Source organism: Ostrinia nubilalis, chromosome Z (assembly GCF_963855985.1).
Source record: "Ostrinia nubilalis chromosome Z, ilOstNubi1.1, whole genome shotgun sequence".
In the NCBI taxonomy this organism is placed as follows: domain Eukaryota; kingdom Metazoa; phylum Arthropoda; class Insecta; order Lepidoptera; family Crambidae; genus Ostrinia; species Ostrinia nubilalis.
Window position 1 is genome coordinate 22,201,776 of NC_087119.1, and position 19,646 is coordinate 22,221,421.

The 19,646-nt window shown below is 36.5% G+C and overlaps 2 protein-coding genes across 2 annotated transcripts; one reads left to right on the top strand and one right to left on the bottom strand.

Annotated features, from left to right (window-relative positions):
• Positions 1-395: 395 nt before the first annotated feature.
• On the top strand, positions 396-7,458 carry LOC135086817 (solute carrier family 66 member 3). The gene is made up of 5 exons (XM_063981608.1): positions 396-581; positions 1,141-1,312; positions 1,466-1,691; positions 2,013-2,133; positions 3,280-7,458. Exons 2-5 carry the CDS (start codon positions 1,158-1,160, stop codon positions 3,474-3,476), a joined length of 699 nt encoding a protein of 232 aa, XP_063837678.1. The 5' UTR covers positions 396-581; positions 1,141-1,157; the 3' UTR covers positions 3,477-7,458.
• A 4,550-nt stretch (positions 7,459-12,008) lies between these two features.
• On the bottom strand, positions 12,009-18,915 carry LOC135086453 (LETM1 domain-containing protein 1). The gene is made up of 4 exons (XM_063981169.1): positions 18,678-18,915; positions 18,184-18,546; positions 16,479-16,767; positions 12,009-12,600 (listed from the first exon to the last, which is right to left on the bottom strand). The coding sequence occupies exons 1-4, from the start codon at positions 18,776-18,778 to the stop codon at positions 12,277-12,279; spliced, it is 1,077 nt and encodes a 358-aa protein (XP_063837239.1). The 5' UTR covers positions 18,779-18,915; the 3' UTR covers positions 12,009-12,276.
• Between the last annotated feature and the right edge of the window lie 731 nt (positions 18,916-19,646).

Genomic DNA, 19,646 nt, shown 5'->3' on the forward strand with positions numbered 1-19,646 from the left:
AGTACTTAATATCTTCGTAAGTAATGGTCCGATTTGGATAATTCAAAAAGATATATCTTTCTTATGTCTTAAAGATTAACGTAGATACTAGTTTTATTGAATTTTCTACAACAGTACTGATCCTCATTCTAAAACCACATGGACGGCTATTACGAGCACTTGTCACATCACTAGTTATTATGGTCATGCTCATGATAATATAATGGAGTTGTGTGGTGCAGCATGCAAGAAGTGCTAATTCTATATCTGTGGTGCTAACTAAGAAGTTTTATGGTGATCTAAAAACTTGGAGAGTACTTGGAATAATGGAACATGCTTCTTTATAATATTTTGTTGTCAGGTTGTCAGCATGTCTGGCGACGTATTTGACATTTTACTTCCCTTCTGTCACCAAATCTGTCACTGTCAAAATTCGAAAAGTAGGAAAATGCCGTGTTGTCCGACATGCCCTAAATTATTGTAATAAAATCAGATGTTTTAAATTAAAATGCTGTGGTACATTCGCTCCGACGGTTCCCAGCGTACGTGGCGATCGTTTACTTGACTCCGATTGAAAATTTTTCGTTACTCTAGTTCTTTTGGTAAGTGTCATTTTGTTGCAGATCTTTACGACCTTGGTTGGCAGTGATCATCATGTAATTTGGCGCCACAATTGATTCTGTGCCCGCGATAGACCCCTCTAAAACGATTATTTAATCAACGCTCAGATTTTTAATAGACCAGTCGACCTTGCTGTTGACATTCGGCACCATTTAACCTCAGCAGTAGTAGCGATTATTAGAAAAGGAATACCATCAGCATTTCACTATAGAACTATTATAAATTAATTTATTATTTACCTCAAACTGCCCTTATCAATTTTTTTTTATTTCTTCAACATATGCTTAATTTCATTCACATAATTATTAGGTTTGTAGTGTACCCACCAGTTTTCAATAATCCCTAAATAAAAATGTTTTATACATTAATGCAATTTTATTATTGAAGAACTAGTTTAACAAATCCTATTGAATTGTATTATTTTGTGAATCAAAACTCAGATTTATCTCTTTTTCATTGATCATTATAAACTTTACTATGCTTAATCAATCATGAATAAACAGGAAATTGTTATTAATATTGCTATCATTATTTTTTCAGAATGAGCATCCATCAATATGGATGTTCCTACCGCTAAGTTACTATCCACCCTTGCCAGTTATTTTACAATTGCATCATGTGCATTTTTGAAAGTTCCGCAAATTATCTCCGTAACCGAGCGCCGGTCAGCAGATGGAATCGTTCTCAATGCTATGTTGATGGAAACCGCGAGGTAAGTGTAGTTTCTTTAAAGATTACTGATTGTGTAAAAATGTAATATTAATATTCTGAGAATTAAAATTATCTCTTTTGTAGCAATATATTGTGTTTAACTTTATTTGGGTATACATTTAAATGTTCTGATCACAACTTTTAACCTTTTTAGCTTCACCATCATGTTCCTATACAACTATACAAGTAATTACTCTGTAGAAACTTATTTGGAATATCCCATAATATTAGCACAGGTGTATGTGCTATTTTACTACGTGCTGATGTACAAGAGGCTGCTACACCTTAAACTTGTGAAGTTCATCATCATACTATATTTCGCCTTGATTATTGGCTTTCTTACTGGGTATCTACATCCTATCCTCCTGTCTGTGTTTGTGGTAAGTTTTCGAATGTTTTACTATTATTTATTTCATAAATAAGTTTTGATACTTCATTATTATAAAATTATGTATGACCAAAAGCATGGAACGCAATGCTCTGTGTATTGCGTTCTGGTGTAAACATCTTTGTAATGTTTGAGTTGCAATGCACCATGAGGCATGGTGCATACCCAGATCAATGTGAATCGCATTCAATGGCGCAAACAATAATTTGCTGTCCACTACCACACTGCATACAGCTTATTAATAAATTTTACCACCTTTTAATGTATTTTTATAGTCACAGTTTACTTTAATTTATACATTTCTGTATTTCAGCCCCTATGTACACCAATGAGTGGAGCAGCTAAGGTATCATACCTCTATGGCATCATAGCAGACAACAATGCGGATGGCGTCTCAATCACCACTTGGATAATATCAATATTCACCAATGTCTGTGAGTATACTACCTACCTACAGTCTGTGCCAATAGAAACTGTTAATTTTGTTAATGTTTATTACAAAAATTGACCCAAAATGTTCTCGGGTGATGACCACGGGCTGGAAGACGTAGCGTGGCCAGGTGGTGGTAGGTGGACTGACGATATGGTGGAGATCACGGGAAGAACCTGGAAGTGGGCTGTGCAGGATCAGTCATTGGGGAAATCCTTGGGTAGTGGACGTCAATTGGCTGAAACAAATCAACGAATAATACATATTTGAAGTCAGAGTGATTACAAAAAGTATTATAATTCAATGAAAGTGAAGCAATCTTTGAAACTACCATAACTGACCAGATTTGCTGCTTGATCGTACTCATGAATTAAATTTAAGTTGATTAAAAGATAATAAATGCTCAAGACAAAAATCTACGTTCAAAAACAGGCCATATAGGTATATCTAATCATAGCAAAGATTACTCAGTCATATTATTGCAGAATGTTATAGTATGCGCTATGTAGCGAATGGAGCCATAAAGATTTTTTAGATAAGCACTACGATTGCTATTATGACATGCTAGCGAATATTAACAGCTAAATCATGTTCGTGAATCACGTTATTGTTAACTTTTTCAATGCGGGCCGAGGCTTAACTTTAAAATTTAGATGGATGAAGCAAAATAGAAAACTTTCTCGGGGAAAACACTTTTATGAACATACTATTTCAAGTATTTAGGTTAGGGAAGGACAATTTCATCTTTTATTATAACGAATTGCTGTTGCTTCGTATAGTTTATATTATGGGGCAAACTGTATCGGCGTATAGTAGCCCATCGCTACTGGTGAACGATATAGTGTTATCGACGCATCTTACCGATTTTATACGATTCTAGCGACCCGCCCCTGCTTTGCACAGGTACAAATTATACTTAAAAACCTTCCCTTTGAATCACTCTTATCTGTAAAAAAAAACCGCATTAAAATCCTTAAGCATGCATAGGGACAGACAAACAGGAAAGCGACATTGTTTTATAAGGTAGTGAAGCCCATACATTTTGTCGTCTAAAATCGACAACATTTTATCGTGCCGTCACGATAAAATGTTATCCACCTCGGCTGGTAAGTTAACGTATAGAGGCTAAATTAGTCATAAATTCTTCCAGCGCGCATCTTCACGGTTTATATGGACTCCGGTGACGTCAAACTGATGTTCAACTTCCTGGTATCCACGATCCTGAGCTCCAGTGTGTTGGCGACAGCTATGTACTTCAAGTTCTTCGTGCCGCCGCCGCCGCCGCCGGGCCGCCCCCGCCGGAAGCCGTCCTATCGCCGGTACAGCGACACCATGCACACGGATTAAACGGTTCAACCCTACGTGTAAACTGACCTCGATCATGCATTGAACTGACCCCTTAGAATACCTGAACCCTTTGTCCTTGGTGAGCGACGGAACGCGTCGCATTTTCTCCTTTACTGAACTTCATGTGACGTGTGTCATACGCGACTATAGTTGAACGATTTGAAACGTAAAATGGCAAAGATCGCCTGGCATTGATATAAAATGTCATAGGTAAACCACCCAATCATTGGCACTCTACCAATTTATTGGCATGCTCCAGTTTTTTAAGAAAATTAAGGTTTTTTGTAGCCAAACCTTATATTTTTTAGTAGAAATTGTACAGAAATATCATTTATTACTCAACTGGCTACACACGTTTTTTATTTTTTCAAACATCGCGGCGCATCAACCATTTGTTTGACAAACCGCGACCTGTGCGAAAAAAACAATCGAAATATTCGTTTTTTACTAAGGTAAGAGCTATCATAATCTTTTAAAAAAATGCAAATCTATTTTGTTGTCCCTATACATAATCATTTTGTCTTATTATTGAATATATTAACTGCCTTTTTAAAACATTATTTTATAATTTAACCGCCAACTTTTAATTATTTGTGGTGTGCCAACATTTGGTATGCGTAAAATCTGTTTATCCATTTTATTGGCACACATGCCAATAAAAGGGTATTTAAAATAATTTGAGTTTATTAAAAATTATACCTTGTTTGTCTCAAAATTTAGTTTAAATTGCATTTAAAATATTTTTTAACGTTTTGGATACACCAATCCAAATGTTGGCCCACTGCCAATTATATAAAATCCATTTATTGGCACGGGTGTCAAACATTGGTTAAAAAGGTGCTAATAAAAAATATTATCTTTTCAGCCACTTTCAAAGCCTTTCAAAGTCTTATTCCACTAATCCCCGTTGACAATCCCCGTCAACGGGGATTAGTGAACTTTTTGTTCATTAATTCCCGTTAACGCCAATGGAGTTTACGATGGGGATTAATGAACTAAAAAGTTAATTAATCCCCAGTACGTTAAAAATAAAATACTCATGTAAGAATCAGGTACCTTCTATTTATTACTAGATAAGAACTCACTTATTATTTTTATTATCAAATTAAATTAAATTTAAGACTGATTACAATACTTAAAAAAATTAACACTTACCTGATTAACCAAAAGCACTATGGATATTGAATCGTTATTCCCCATTCATCATTTAAAAGAAGATGGAAACGATTACATACAAATTTGGGCCAAGATGAACAAGATAAAAATGGTGTAAATTAATAGCTTTGTAATCAGGCTTAAATTCAATTTAATTTGATTATAAAAATAATCAATAAGTGAGTTCTTATCCAATAATAAATAGAAGGTACATGATTCATACATTAGTATTTTATTTTTAACGTAGTTTTCTGAATAAAGAAAAATAAAATAAACTAAAAAGTTCATTAATCCCCATTATAAGCTCCATTGGCGTTAGCGGGGATTAATGAATAAAAAGTTCACTAATCCCCGGGATTAGTGGAATAAGGCTTTGAAAGTGGTACCACGGTCTACTATACAATTCAGATTGAAACATCATCATCTGATCATCGCTCTAAGCCCGGTCCGTTCACAATTTTAACTGACGAGGAAGAACAGCTTTTTGTTGACTGGATACTTAGATTAATAAAACACTGGATAAAATAAAAATCAGTAGCAAAAAAGTATTTCCGAAGAGAAAAGAAGATTTGATAAAAGTGTTTATGGAAAGTTTAAAACCATATTTAAATATAAGCGTTTGAACTGATATGGTATGTTCCTATACAAATAAATGTTACTTTTCTTTTAACAAAGGATTTTATTTTGTTTATTTCTATCATGAATCCCTTTAAAACCTCTACATAAGACCTAGCAGCTATTTTTCAGTCTTGCGAGAACAGTGCCAATAATAGGTAATTATCACTGCCAATAAAAGGTTTGGCTATGCCAACAACTGGTATTTTGAGGTATTTTTTTAAAAGGTACACTATATTGAATAAATGATTTAATTTATTAATGATAAGTACTTTATAATATTCTGCAAAGATTAAAAGACCAATATAAATGTTTTTTTCTTTGATAAAACATATTTTTACATGCAAATTTTACCGGTTTTGTGAAGTAGCTGCTTAAAGTGCCAATAATTGGGTGGTTTACCCTAATTTTACTAAGGTAGTCTTCCACCTAAGATTGAGAACAACGGGTTAAAATCAATTATCAGAATCAGTCGTAAAAAATATAAAAAATCCATTGAAAAATGAAAAAAAATTAACGTTCGTGGTCAACTTAAACTTTCGGACCAGTTCAGTGTTAAATGAAAGAGGCCAGTGAAAAACATCTTTTATTAAAAATACTCTAGGTCTCACGTAATGTGAAAAATTCGATGGGGTTGTATTATGTTACTTTTTAAATTTATTATCTTTGATGTATATTTGTTTTTTAATATCTTATTGTAATTTTAATGTGATCATATATAGCCTCTTATTATGTTCAAAGGTTCTATGTTGACTCGACTTTTATTAATTTATTGTAATTCTGATAATACTCTATATTTTAGGCATGTGCGGTGTATGGATAAGAAAGCGTCAATTATGTGTACAGCATTTGGAATAGGGAAATAAAACTGAAGAATTAGAAATTGGGGGAATAAGCTACTTTAGACGTTTTGGTGCATAGCACAATACTTACAGGCGAGATAGCTATAAAATGATGAAAATTTTTGGCCAGTAGTGTTCTAGTCAATTTCTGCGTCTTGGTACCAGAAAACCAGAGAGCCAAGACAATGTAACATCGTTAAAAAGAGGCTCGAATTAGAATAAAGGTAGTTGGTATTTAAAAGTTATGTACAATCCACATCAAAATCATGTTGCGGTATTGTATATTAGATTAGTGTAAAGAATGGTAAAAAAAGAGTATTTTTTTAAAAGATGTAAATAAAATTGTAATTGCGTATTTTTCTGATGACGTTCGACTTCACCGTGTTAGAAATTTCCTGGATAGTATTTTAATATCCATAAAATTATTATCTAAGCAAACTAAAGTAAAAAAAATCAAATTTTATCTTATCTTTAGAATAATATCGTAGACGAAGACTTTTAAGTAACTGGACATGCTGCTGAGGATGAATATTGCGTCACATCTCGGGCGTATCCTAAAATAACTTCAAATAACGTAATTTGTTTATGTGAATTGATATAAACAACTTGCGTGATTTGAAATTATTTTACCCAATTAATGAATTTACCGGTATAAATGGTATGAGCACGATTAATAATAATATGTGAGTGTCTTGTCTACGTATGCGTCGACTATTTTGCGATTCCCGCCGCATAATGTGCTCTCGCTCGCTCTCAATGCGCTAAATGATGTTGATGCTATATTGCTATGATAGCAATCATGATATGAATTATGTGACCAATATCTCAGAGGCAGTATGTCTAGGTACATAGTCTTTACGTAGAATAATAATAAAAGACATTGTTATAATTATATTATAGAAAATATGAAGTATTATATTTATTGATGTATGTTCGACAATGGTCGTGGGATATAAATATCTCGTTTATGGATAATCTCTTTAAAATAAGGTAATATTTAATCAATTAGTGAATTTATTTATTACATACTATTACTGATATATTCAATAATTCAATATTTAACATTTTAAACTTAGATTTAAATATAATCGTGTAGTATTAAATGTTACTATTCCTATATTTTCTAGTCTTCTGTTATAAAATATATTTGTACTAAATTCAGTGCAAATCTGTAAGTACAAACCTGGTTTTGGTTCAAACTACTGGATTGGTGCAATTATTTTTTTATGTTATGTTCAAAATTATATTTAATCAGATTTGTGCCAAACATGTTACGGTTCTAGTTCATAGTAGTAAATATATTATAGTGTGATAGTACAGATTTTAATGTATCAACTTATTTAATTCGAATAAATTATGAATGAACAATTTATTGGCGTTTCATTTCTAGAATATCAATAACTTATGAAGGACTCTACAGCTTAGGGTAGTTGAATATAATTATATTATCCTAAATTGTCGAGAAACCTAGATGTTGTTGTTTTGATTTGAGTAAAAAACAATCGATTAGCTGAATGAAGTGTAGGAGTAGATCAAACACTGAAGTAATATTTAATGTCATTTTGGCTAGACTCGTATAGTTCGTTCGCGTTAACAATGCAGTGAATCTTCAGTGCAAACTGCAACTGCAGGGTAAAGGTGTATTCACAGAAGTGTTAAAATTCAAACAAATTATACACTCGCGAGCAAAAGTATGGAATCACTTACATGAAGTTGTTTCCACGCGATCTTGTGTACTGACGAATTTGTTAGGAACAAAAAAAGTGGCACCATTTTAAAGATTAAACTTTTATCTTCAAATTCATTTAAATCACACCAGTATTTAAAAAGATATCCCGGCTGATGTGAAGAAGTAAAAATATCAACGGCGGACGATGATGAATCAGTGAATCACTGCATTCTTAACGCGAACGTACTATAGTGTGTAGGTACTTATTTGGGTCATACAAGTTTTCAAAGTCAGACCTACTAGGTAACTTGTAGCAGTCTAGTCTGGTATACCTAGGTCTGGCAGAATACCTAGGTCTTCGCAACCGTTCTTAGAAGAAATAATTACTAGGTATGGCGCATGTATATTTAAAATTATAAACCAGTACTTAATGAGACGGAAAACAACACTAAGTGTAGGCGCACATTGGGCGACAGACGCGACGACTAGACGCGACAACAGGCTGCGGCTTACAATTTCATACATTTTGTTCAAAGCATCGCATACTTGGCGTCAGTCGTGGAGTCGCGACTACAAGCTACTCTAATTATATGAAATTGACAAGGATAGGCGCCAAATCGCCTAGTGTGCGCCTACAATAATATTGCATAACTTCTAAGTCAAATCAAAACGTCCTCACTTTTAAGCTGTTTGAACTTCTGTAAAACTTTTTGTGCCGGGGACAAGTTGATATAAGTGGAAGACTTAATCGTCAACAGGTTAGAGCGAGTCTTTCGTGAAACTCCAAAATTACTCCTTGACGACTTCTTTCTCGACAAGCTGTCTCGGGAGTAGTTCAAACGCTTTGCCATCAGAAGCCGGGAACAGAGGACTCTGGGTGACGTCACTTCAAAAGAAGATGACGTGAGCTTCGACCTTGGGGACGAAATAGAGCCATGACGCGGGGAACTTATGTAGCAAGGCTCACATCTATACACGTTATGGGACGGTTCTGCTGCCGAACTCTTAACTTCTGGCAACGCCGGCAACCCCTCAGGCTCGGTCGGAGTAGACTCATCAATGTTCCCTGGCGACTGGTCTTCTTGCATCATACCCTGAGGTTCCTGAGCAGCAAAGCTAGATTTACTTGCTAGCTTCTCGGCTTTACGCCTCGCTTTCGCTTTTGCCATCTTTGCCTCACTCATAGACCCTATGAGGTGGATATTGTCGTCGATATACTTACACACCGCATCCGCTTCTTCTTCAGGTGACAAATGAGCATCTCTAAAGAAACCGTATCCTTCGCGCAGGTCATTCACTCCTTCAATGATGAGCCACAGAAGAGTAGCTATCACTAAAGAAACAGTTGTGATCACGGCAATAACTGTCGTAACATCAGGCCCTGTAAGCTGGTATTGGATTTTGCCTAGGACACCGTATGTAACAATATTGCGGGTTCTTTTGTTGGAGTGGGCGCGGCACGTGTAAAATCCTCGGAGGTCATTATCAGCTGATGCGACTAGTCTCAAAACTCGTCCATCGTCCACCGATCTCACTTTCTTGTCACTGAGAACGCTGGCTACGGAAGTATCCAGGAAAAGCCAGTGGGCCGAGTGAGGGCTGCGAGCGCTACGCGTGTGAAGGCACGTTAGATTCAACCTGTTAGAATTACCCCAAGCAGTTTCGTGGTAGGAGCCAGACACACTTGCAGTTCTGGAAGATACTTGAACCTTATCGTCTTGGTATCGCTCTACGTTAGCACTACGCAGGTCTTGTAACTTTCCCTCAATTCTAACAGATGCAACGATTCCTTCGAAAGACGTAAACTCCTCGGTAACCAATTTTTTGATCTCGACAGGCACACCCCCTATGTAGAGTTCATCATCACAAATTCCATATTCGTGTGCTGTTGGATGTTCCTTGCTATGACGCTTATGATCATTGGTCTTTTGGACATTTTTATGTGTAAAGTAAATCAAATGAGTCTGAGGTTCACGACGTTTTCGAGAAGAGTCCTCCCCGAATAAAACATGAAGTTTTTCACCTGAATTGATCAAAGCTTCGATTGTATTTGATCCCCTCTTTTTGGAAAACGCCACATCAAGCCATTGATCTAATGAAAATTCTGATGAGCTAGCACTCTCTGAGCGGATTTCTTCTGTGGCCAATTTCAACTTCAATCTCATATTTTGTAATGACATGTGTAACCAATTTCCGCTAAGGCCATCTCTTAAAAACAGGACAGTCCCTGTATCTCTTTTTGATTTCAAAGTTATTCCTAAACGCCAGTCATCTTGAGATTTGAAGCAAGGAAGTCGAATGTACTGCTCGTTGTCTAGGCTAAGAAATGCCTCCTCTATATTCGATTTTTCATAGGCTACGTTAGAAACATAAGTAGGATAGAAATCGGATGTTCTTACTCTGCGGTCTCGTTCAATCATCATATTCAATGGAATGAAATTGAGTATAAGTTCCTGTATTTCGCCATGTAATCTTTCACCTACAAAGATATTGACTTTGTCGTTCGGTAGGTCGGGGTCGCAGGGGAAAGTACTTTTAGTTGTGATTTGAGAATCGTCCAGCCTCACAGAAGCAGCTTCGCTTGTAACAGTTATCATGGCGGAATGCCAAATAGCTGGATCAATAACTTCAGTTGAACAAATCCGCGGCAGCTCACAAGAGTGGGTGGTTCCACTTGCGTCTAAGCAAACATGCCATTTTTGTAGGCTCAGACGAACTTGAGGAGCGTGTAAAGTACCTCTCCGTACCAAAGTCCCGTGTGGCGATAAAGGCATAAACCTGATGTAGAAATGGAATAATGTCGACCGTTTATTCTCGAAATTAAACTGTAGGTGCGATTCTCCATTTAAGACTGCAACTGTGTGTGAATAAACTTCACAGGGTATGTGGTGGCAGGAACCAACTTCAGTTCTAGGACCAACGCAATTTTGTCCGCCGCCAGCTGGTATCGGTCTGGTGCAGGATCTAGTTCGAGACCTTCTGCCCGCCCCGCACGACTGCGAGCACGGGCCCCAAGCACTCCAGCCGGACCAACCGCCCTCCATAACACATTTTGTGTTCCCACATATTTCTAGCTGGTCGTGTTGTCCGCGGCAGTGCGTGCCCCACATCCCCACAGGGCGTTGTTTGTAAACTTCGTTGCAAGTTCTTCGTCTTCGACGTATACCAGTCCCACATTTCTCGGAGCAAACCGTCCACGGGCCCCAGTCGCTCCACTGCCCGCCCGGTCTTACAAGAGGTTCGAATTCGTCAGTGGCGCATTGATCTCCTTGGCACTCCTCTGCTTGCAAGGGTTCTCCTGCGCAAAGGAGGAGGGCATCCGAAGGAGGAGGGTTGTCGCAGCGTCGGAGCCTCCACCGTAGACCTTCACCACACCTGGCACCGCAAGTAGACCAGGCGCCCCACGGTCCCCATTCCCCGAAGACCGGGCAGCCTAAATTGTGCTTAACGCACTGGAGAGAGTTCCACAGGGCTTCAGGATTGAGTTGCCATGTGTTATCTGTCGCCAAAGCTGCTTCTATGGCTTCAAAGGGACACTCCATTTGGAGGCATCGCTCCATCAAGGCTGGGACCGCTTCTAGCTGGCGTAGTGCTTGCATTCTGACTGCGTCACCTTCGGCTAGTTTTTTGAAGTCTTCGACGGTGCAGTTTGAGAGGTAGCAGGTTTCGGTTTGTTCGGCGAGGCCACTGCAGGGTGTGCCATCTCGTGAGGGAGGTGGATTGTTGCACAGTCGCGTTCTCCTCCGGTGGCCGACATCGTCGCAGGGCCCGTGGCAGGGGGACCAGGGGCCCCAGGGCGCCCACGCCCCATCGACAGGACATTCCGGGTCATTAACAACACCCAATTCACACTCAAGTCGCCATACAGCCTGCTGACGTTTACTGTACGGTTTTTTCGCTTGAACCACAGGAGAATATACTATACTCATAAAAGTTAAACTTAACACGTACTTATACATACTGCCGCGTTTGTAAAGTATTGAGAATTCTGCAAAACATGGCTAAAACATAATTTCTAACCTCCTAACATTGCCTCATTCACAATTTATTAAACTTGACATATTTATTTAAACAGAGTACGAGAATCAAGACGAGAATAGAGCAAAGCGCATAGATAATTTTGGCATTATAAAGGAGGAAGAACTCTATTTAGTATGTTTGTGATTGCTAAACTAATTTTGGCTATCTACATTAATATAACAATAATATTATGTAGTGTAATGTAGATATTAATGTAAAGTAAAAACAAAATCACTTTTAATAAAAATATATTTCATTAGGTACTTTCGCATTAGTTAACATTTATTTGTATTTCGCAGCAGCGCAACTTACACTTCAAAAACATAAAATGTGCATTATTGCTTTGCGCCAACCAATCATAAAAACACTTGTTATTTGTCATTATCTTTTACAAAGATATAAATACTGTTAATAAATAAACATCTAAATACAACAACAGTCCAAAAATAGCGATAGTAAATATCGAATAACAACAGCCACACAACAATTATTGCCACAATTAATAAATAAGGACCCAGTTTTGGGGGTGGTTATAAGCCAAGAATATGGGACAGTGTAATATTAAAGAGTACGAGTTTTTGTCGAGTTGTTGTGATATTTGAAGCCATTTTTGTAGCCAATCCCTCATGTCATTATTTGATAAATGGCTGCCGTTCAGTCCTCTTATGTGACATGCATATCTTAAGGTCTCCATATTGAGCATGTCCACTCCCCCTTCCCTGATTATAGCTCTATCCATTTCCAGGAGAAGGAAAGCACGGTATTTCAGTTTATTCAGTCTAAATACACGCTTCTTAAGTCCATGCATTTGTAGTAGTTCACCCTGAAAAACAATTTGCGCATAATCAATAAACAAGTAGGTATGACATACAAACATAAAATTACATGTCATGCTTCTGAACCCTTCGGCCGTTAAGGAAACCGAAGTTAGGAAACTGGTTTCCTAAAAGCCTTTTTTTATACTTCTACTTAACTGGTTTCCTAAAAGGCTTTTTTTATACTTTTACGTAACTGGTTTCCTAAAAGGCTTTTTTTATACTTCTACGTAACTGAATTACTTATCAACCTCTTTTGTATGTCTGGCCAGTTATCGTTTTAGAAGACGTCATCTATCAGTTAATTACCTATAGATGACCCACGCTGAACTGTCCCACCAAACTCAATGACAGGGGGGCGCTACCATCGTTCAACTATATGGTTTCCGACATGGCAAAAATCGGAACCAGCGATCCGGTATTGACGGTGGCGCCCCACTGTCAATGTCAGGGGTAGGACAGTTCAGCATTTTGGAACTATATGATGCACTTGACATTGATTATATGTCAACAGATAATTTTGTAGTTTGGCTTATGTATTATTGCTCGGATTCATTAATATAAATTATTTACAATGGAATTAAGAGATGTGGAATTCATATCAACGAAAAAAGGAGGAGTTGCCGTCCTACATGAGGGACACAAATATCACAGAAAAAAATATATATGAAAACGGTAACTCGTTCTGGCTTTGTAGCAATTATAACCGAGGGTGCCATGGCAGTATAACATTGAATGAAAAAAACGAAGTCGTAAAATGTAATCCACATTTTGAGTGTATGGCAAACAATGAACAAAATTTAGTTTTGAAGCAACTCGATAATCTAAAAGACGCAACAGGATCTAATTTTGAGTCCATACAAAAACAGTACGACGAGATGGTGTATAAATTAGAATGTGAAGGAATACATTTGATGGCTGACATTCCTTCATATGAAAATAAGAAAACAGGATTAGTTAATAATCGGAATAAAGTCTTGGGTGTACCTAAATTGCGATTTCCAACTTCATGTGCTGTAGTAGTGCCAAAAAAGTTTGAAGAAAAATTCCTTTTAGCGGACTACATCAATGAAGAAGGTGATAAACGTATTCTTATATTCTGTAACAAAAATGTCCGGCACTTAGTAAAAAACTTCAAACATATATTATGCGATGGGACGTTCAAGTCCTGTCCAAAAGTTTTTAAACAATTATACTCAATACACGGTTATAATGAAGAACATAGATCAGTAACACCATTAATATATTGTCTACTCCCAGATAAGAAGCAGCAAACTTATGAAGTCCTTTTCCGACTTATCGAATCGATTTTTAAAGATTGGAGGCCGTTAAAAGTTACGATGGATTTCGAAAAGGCTGCTATGAAAGCAGTAGGTAAAGTTTTTAGAGGAATCGAAATCAAAGGCTGTTATTTCCACTTTAACAGATGCCTATTCAGAAAGAGTAAAAGGTTGAAAATATCAACCCCTGCCAAGAAACGCCATGTATCACGTTGTGCCGGAATAGCACGATTGCCACGAGATTTCATAAAAAGTGGTATTCAGTATGTGATGCTAAAGTCGCCCGCCGGTGAAGACATAAATAAATTCAATACATATTTTAAAAAAGAGTGGCAAACCAATAGTGTCATTGAGAAAATTTGTTGTTGTGCTACGGAACAGATCCGAACAACCAACAACTTGGAAGGCTTTCATAGCCGGATCAACAGATACATTGCCAAGAAAAATGTTACAGTAGCTCACTTGCTAGAAATTTTTATTAAAGAGACTAAAATTACTAATATTTTTAAAAGTAATACGAAAAAAAGTATAGCCTACCAAGAAATAGATACTGAAATTAATAATGCATTAAATGATTTGGAAAAGGGACTAATAACTGTGGGGCACTGTATATAAGTTATTGCTCCATATGCATTTTTATTTTAAGTTGATTAATATTTTATTTTAGTTTTATTTCATGTCAAAAAGAGTATTTGTGTTTTATTAATGTTTTAAGTAAATGGATTATTTTTTGTTTTAAGTGTTTTGATTATATCCAAATATTTCAAAATTGGTCGAGTAGTTAAATCCGCCCTCTGTCCAGTAGGATCTACTATCTCGATCCATCAGTGGATTTAATAGCACGCTGAAGTTCACTAATCCACCATTTGGCTCGGCGGATCCTGTGATACTTGCATCTATCTTTGTAATACCACAGAATAATAATAAGTACTAAGTACAGAAGTTTTACTTTGCGAAGGTATTTAAAAAAATGTATGCTCAATGTCATTAACAATATGGTGTAATTTAGCCTGTCTCAAGAGTAAAGCACCATTTTGTTGACAAACGTCAGTGATCGGCACTGCGCCGAAGCTATAGGGCTGACTTCGGTAAAATGATGTGACGTGAGGTGCCAAACTGCGGAAAATGGCGGAGGAAATACATACATGATTTAGCATGAATTATCATGAATAATATTAACTACTTATTTACCACTCAGTGTTTTGAGGCAACTTAAAAAAGTACATTCTGTGTTTTTTTTTAGGCAGTTAAATACTGCACAGTATTTAGTACACCATTTTCTTTACTTTCTTCCATCATACACAAGAATACGCGTGCGTGAGACAATGTTCGCTCGTATGTGAGGCCTTGTCGAATAGTATCCTGTAGGTGGGCCATCGTGCGTGTTTTGTTTTCGATGTAAACTCGCGAAGATGAACAGGCCTGGTAATACCTAATTATTGACAATTATTGACAATTGACATATCTCTATCTGTACCTATTATTCGTCTAATACCACAGAATAATAATAAGTACTACGTACAGAAGTTTTACTTCGCGAAGGTATTTAAAAAAATGTATGCTCAATGTCATTAACAATATGGTGTAATTTAGCTTGTCTCAAGAGTCAAGCAAGTTTGTCAGAAGTTTTGTTGACAAACGTCAGTGATCGGTACTGCGCCGAAGCTATAGGGCTGACTTCGGTAAAATGATGTGACGTGAGGTGCCAATCTGCAGAAAATGGCGGAGGAAATACATGATTTAGCATGAATTATCATGAATAATATTAACTACTTATTTACCTCTCAGTGTCTTGAGGCAACTTAAAAAAGTACATTCTGTGTTTTTATTATTATTTAGGCAGTTAAATACTGCACAGTATTTAGTACACCATTTTCTTTATTTTTTTCCATCATACACAAGAAAGAATACGCGTGCGTGAGTCAATGTTCGCTCGTATGTGAGGCCTTGTCGAATAGTACTCTTGTAGGGGGCAATCGTGCGTGTTTTGTTTTCGATGTAAACTCGCGGAGATGAACAGGCCTGCTAATACTGGGAATGCACTGGCTGCATACGTGCCTAGTGCCTACTAGACTAATGAATTTGTTATTATTCTTGAATAGATTGGTAATACTTATTATTAATTAATGTCACATACATAGTTATTACTTTAACGGCCAAAGGGTACTGGATGGAGGGTAAATCCGGTTATAGTTTCATAGGCGGCTGAAATAACAGAAACATAGTACTTTTAGGAAACCAGTTACGTAGAAGTATAAAAAAAGCCTTTTAGGAAACCAGTTACGTAGAAGTATAAAAAAAGGCTTTTAGGAAACTAGTTTCCTAACTTCGGTTTCCTTAACGGCCGAAGGGCTTCTGAAGCAATAAAATGTTAAAAATAGCAAGTGATAATAAACACTTAAGACACAGACAGTAAGAATTACTTAAAATGTAAGTTATTAATAATTAAGCATGGCTGCTGTTCTACCTCACACCCACTACAACACAACACATTATTATATTTATAATGTTACACAGATGTGCAAGTCTATACAGTAGCATAAGGAATAGGAGTGATTTTACATGAAAATGTATAGTCTGACATTTATTAAATAAATGTAACCTACCATATGATGGTAGGTCAGGCCGTTCAAATGGTAAGGTTCCTTTGTGAACAATTCCTGGCAGGCCAACACGTCTTCCGGCATAGGATGGACCCCAGATCCAAGAAGAGCGACCACTTTTTGCCAGCGCCGTTTGAGATCCCCTTCAGGTATGGAATCCAGTTTGGCCTGCAATGCCCGGAATACTGGCCTATTGTGCTTGAGGCGGTCTGTCAAATCTTGAGTGGAAAAATCTAGGCGTTGTTGTATGGACCAGAAGTGAGAGCAGAGGAGAGATTTTGGCTTCAGGAACCTGGAATCATTTTATTGAATGATAAGTTTTAAATCAAGACACACCGATTCAGTTTAAGAGACATGATGCAGACAAACAGTATGAGTAATGGTGCATTAGAAATTACAATATAGAAAATAAAAATTATCAATGTAAGAATTTCTTTGAAGATGTTAACAACATTAAAATTTGTATGTCAAGTTATTGGTTTATGTCCATTGCTCATATCACTGCAGACCCACGATACCCCTGGCGATACCCCTGGTGGTATCGTGGGTCTCGTTAAAGAACTACACTTCAGACCCACGATACCCCTGGGAGTAAAGTTGACAAACGAGGACCGGCGCGGGCGCGGCGGGCGGGGAGGGGACGCACAGTGCACTCGGCCAGTGCACAGTGTTGTGGAATACCTCTTTGAATTCTAAATTGATTTCATTGAACATGCAATAAAATTTATATCGTTAAAAATAAAAATAAAATAACAACAATTCATACCTACATACAACGAATAATTAATTAATAGCGCTTATAAATTAACATTTTGACTATAATTATTTATTTTTGTCCTGGTACTTTATGTTATTTGATGTGATAAAAAGGTAATTTCGTCTACCACGTTGTGTGTGACAATGATTTAAATGAGTAGTTTGCCCTTGAGAAAAAAAAGAGATCTTGATTATCAATAATTTATATTTTTTTTATTTACATAATATTAATTTTAGGCTATATTTTAATTTTATGAAGTCAAAATAAAGTTTTTTTTTTAAATTACAAAACTTCTCCAGTAGGGCAGTGTGTATGGGAAATATAACCAACCAGTCAGTTGAACAGTTGCGCAGTTGAGCAGTCTAGTTGAGCAGTGGGGAAAAAAGGAATTTACTATGGTAAATAAAAGGTACCAGGATAACATAACCTTATAGGAGCTATTATCAAATTCTTCTTGGTTGACCCGAGAAATAAATATGTATCACAAAATTGCTCCTTTATGGTTATGTTGCCCTGGTACTTTACCTGATACTAATTATTCATTATACGAGTATGTAGGTATGAATTGTTGTTATTTTATTTTTAACAATATAAATTTTATTGCATGTTCAATGAAATCAATTTAGAATTCAAAGAGGTATTCCACAACACTGTGCACTGGCCGTGTGCACTGTGCGTCCCCTCCCCGCCCGCCGCGCCCGCGCCGGTCCTCGTTTGTCAACTTTACTCCCAGGGGTATCGTGGGTCTGAAGTGTAGTTCTTTAACGAGACCCACGATACCACCAGGGGTATCGCCAGGGGTATCGTGGGTCTGCAGTGGCTCATCACTATTAATCAGTTTTAGAAATTTTGTAATGCAATGTGTTTGTGTCCTGTGTAAGCTTATTGACGTATTGTGTTGTGTGTAGGTATGTAAGTGTTATTTTAAGAACAAATAAATAACATACTTACGCCAATGGGAATATGACGTAATTTCCGAAGGGGATTGCTGATAGTATCAGCACTGGGGCTATCCTCCACATATCTGAAGGCATTTTTTCATACAACTCAATCTCTTGCCTACTCATTTTGGAGAATCCCTGATCTCTGGTAATTTTAAACCTTAATGATATGTACGTTTTTAAGTCTTTTAAAAAGTCCTTTATGCCCACACTGAACACTCTGTACATCCTCACAGCAGTAGGGAATCTAACCTCCAAAACTTTGGTATAATTCTTTACATAATCTATGTATCTCTGGACTACGAAAACACGTAACTTTTCTTTCTCTGTTTTTAAGGTTTTTGTGTGTTTAGATCGCTCCGCAGTTAAAAATCTGTAAATAGAAAACAAAATCGACGTCAAAAAACATAGTGACTCATCATACTATTTACTAGGATTGAATACTTGGCTACTTCTCGTGTTGTTTACTAGCTGATCTACGTATAATTTTAAAATAATACTTGCCTGCATGTGTTGAGTTGATGGATATTTATTTTCATTACTGGTTTTGCACGATTACATTGTAAGAACATGCTAGAGAACGTAACTATTCTGTGAATAGGCATTTTGAGGTATTATAGTTAGCTACAATATTTTTTAAACAAAATTATAACTTCTTATATATTACAAAATTAAGTAGGTATTATATAGTGGCGAAATTAGAGATTTGAGTTCGTATTTTAGCACAGCAGGAGGACAGGGTCGGTCTGTCACTGTCAATGTCATCTGTTGACGGCTGGTTACATGTACGTCAAATTGACAAATAGTGTTGTGTTTAAGAATTTAATGTTTGTGAAAGTTCAATTAGGATAATTATTGTAGTTCAATTGAGGCATTACGGCTAAAATACGAAAAGTGCTTCATGAGCTCTATCAACTGCTATCAATAATAACAAACAATAGGTTACAGAATAAACTGGATCTATTAAAAAAATCAATGTTTTCATATTCCATACAGTTTTTTCCAAACCGTTTTTCTTGTTAACTTGTGTCTTGTATAGCTTAGAAATAATCAAGGTGATGTAGTTATTTGATTGTTTGTAAAGATCTTTTATAATAATAAATAGCAAGCAGTTAACACACAATTTTAATGACCGTGCTCATAAAAATGCAGTTCTAATTAAATTACGTAAGATTAATAAAATTTATGTACTTAATCCGCATCACCCTGCATAAATAATAAAAATTCATAAAAAAATATTTTATTTCAAATAAAGAGAATATTAAATACGTTTACGGCAGAACGCCGATTATCCGAATTAATTGGGACCCGGGTCGATTCGGATAATCGGACATATTGGTAATAAAGAAAAACGAACTTTCACACATAGAACTTTATTGAATTTAACTGAGCGATATTGTAGATTTGTTTACAGTTAAACAATATGCTCAATTGAAATATATCTGGACTACAGCGATTTCCAACTTGTTACAA

Excerpts from the sequence above, each read along its gene's own strand:
- LOC135086453 (XM_063981169.1), bottom strand. The coding sequence starts at position 18,778 with ATGCCTATTCACAGAATAGTTACGTTCTCTAGCATGTTCTTACAATGT. Across the intron at positions 18,547-18,677 it reads CATCAACTCAACACATGCAG|ATTTTTAACTGCGGAGCGAT; the intron begins GCAAGTATTATT and ends TTCTATTTACAG. Across the intron at positions 16,768-18,183 it reads TACGTCATATTCCCATTGGC|GTTCCTGAAGCCAAAATCTC; the intron begins GTAAGTATGTTA and ends AAATGATTCCAG.
- LOC135086817 (XM_063981608.1), top strand. The coding sequence starts at position 1,158 with ATGGATGTTCCTACCGCTAAGTTACTATCCACCCTTGCCAGTTATTTT. Across the intron at positions 1,313-1,465 it reads ATGTTGATGGAAACCGCGAG|CTTCACCATCATGTTCCTAT; the intron begins GTAAGTGTAGTT and ends TAACCTTTTTAG. Across the intron at positions 2,134-3,279 it reads ATCAATATTCACCAATGTCT|CGCGCATCTTCACGGTTTAT; the intron begins GTGAGTATACTA and ends AAATTCTTCCAG.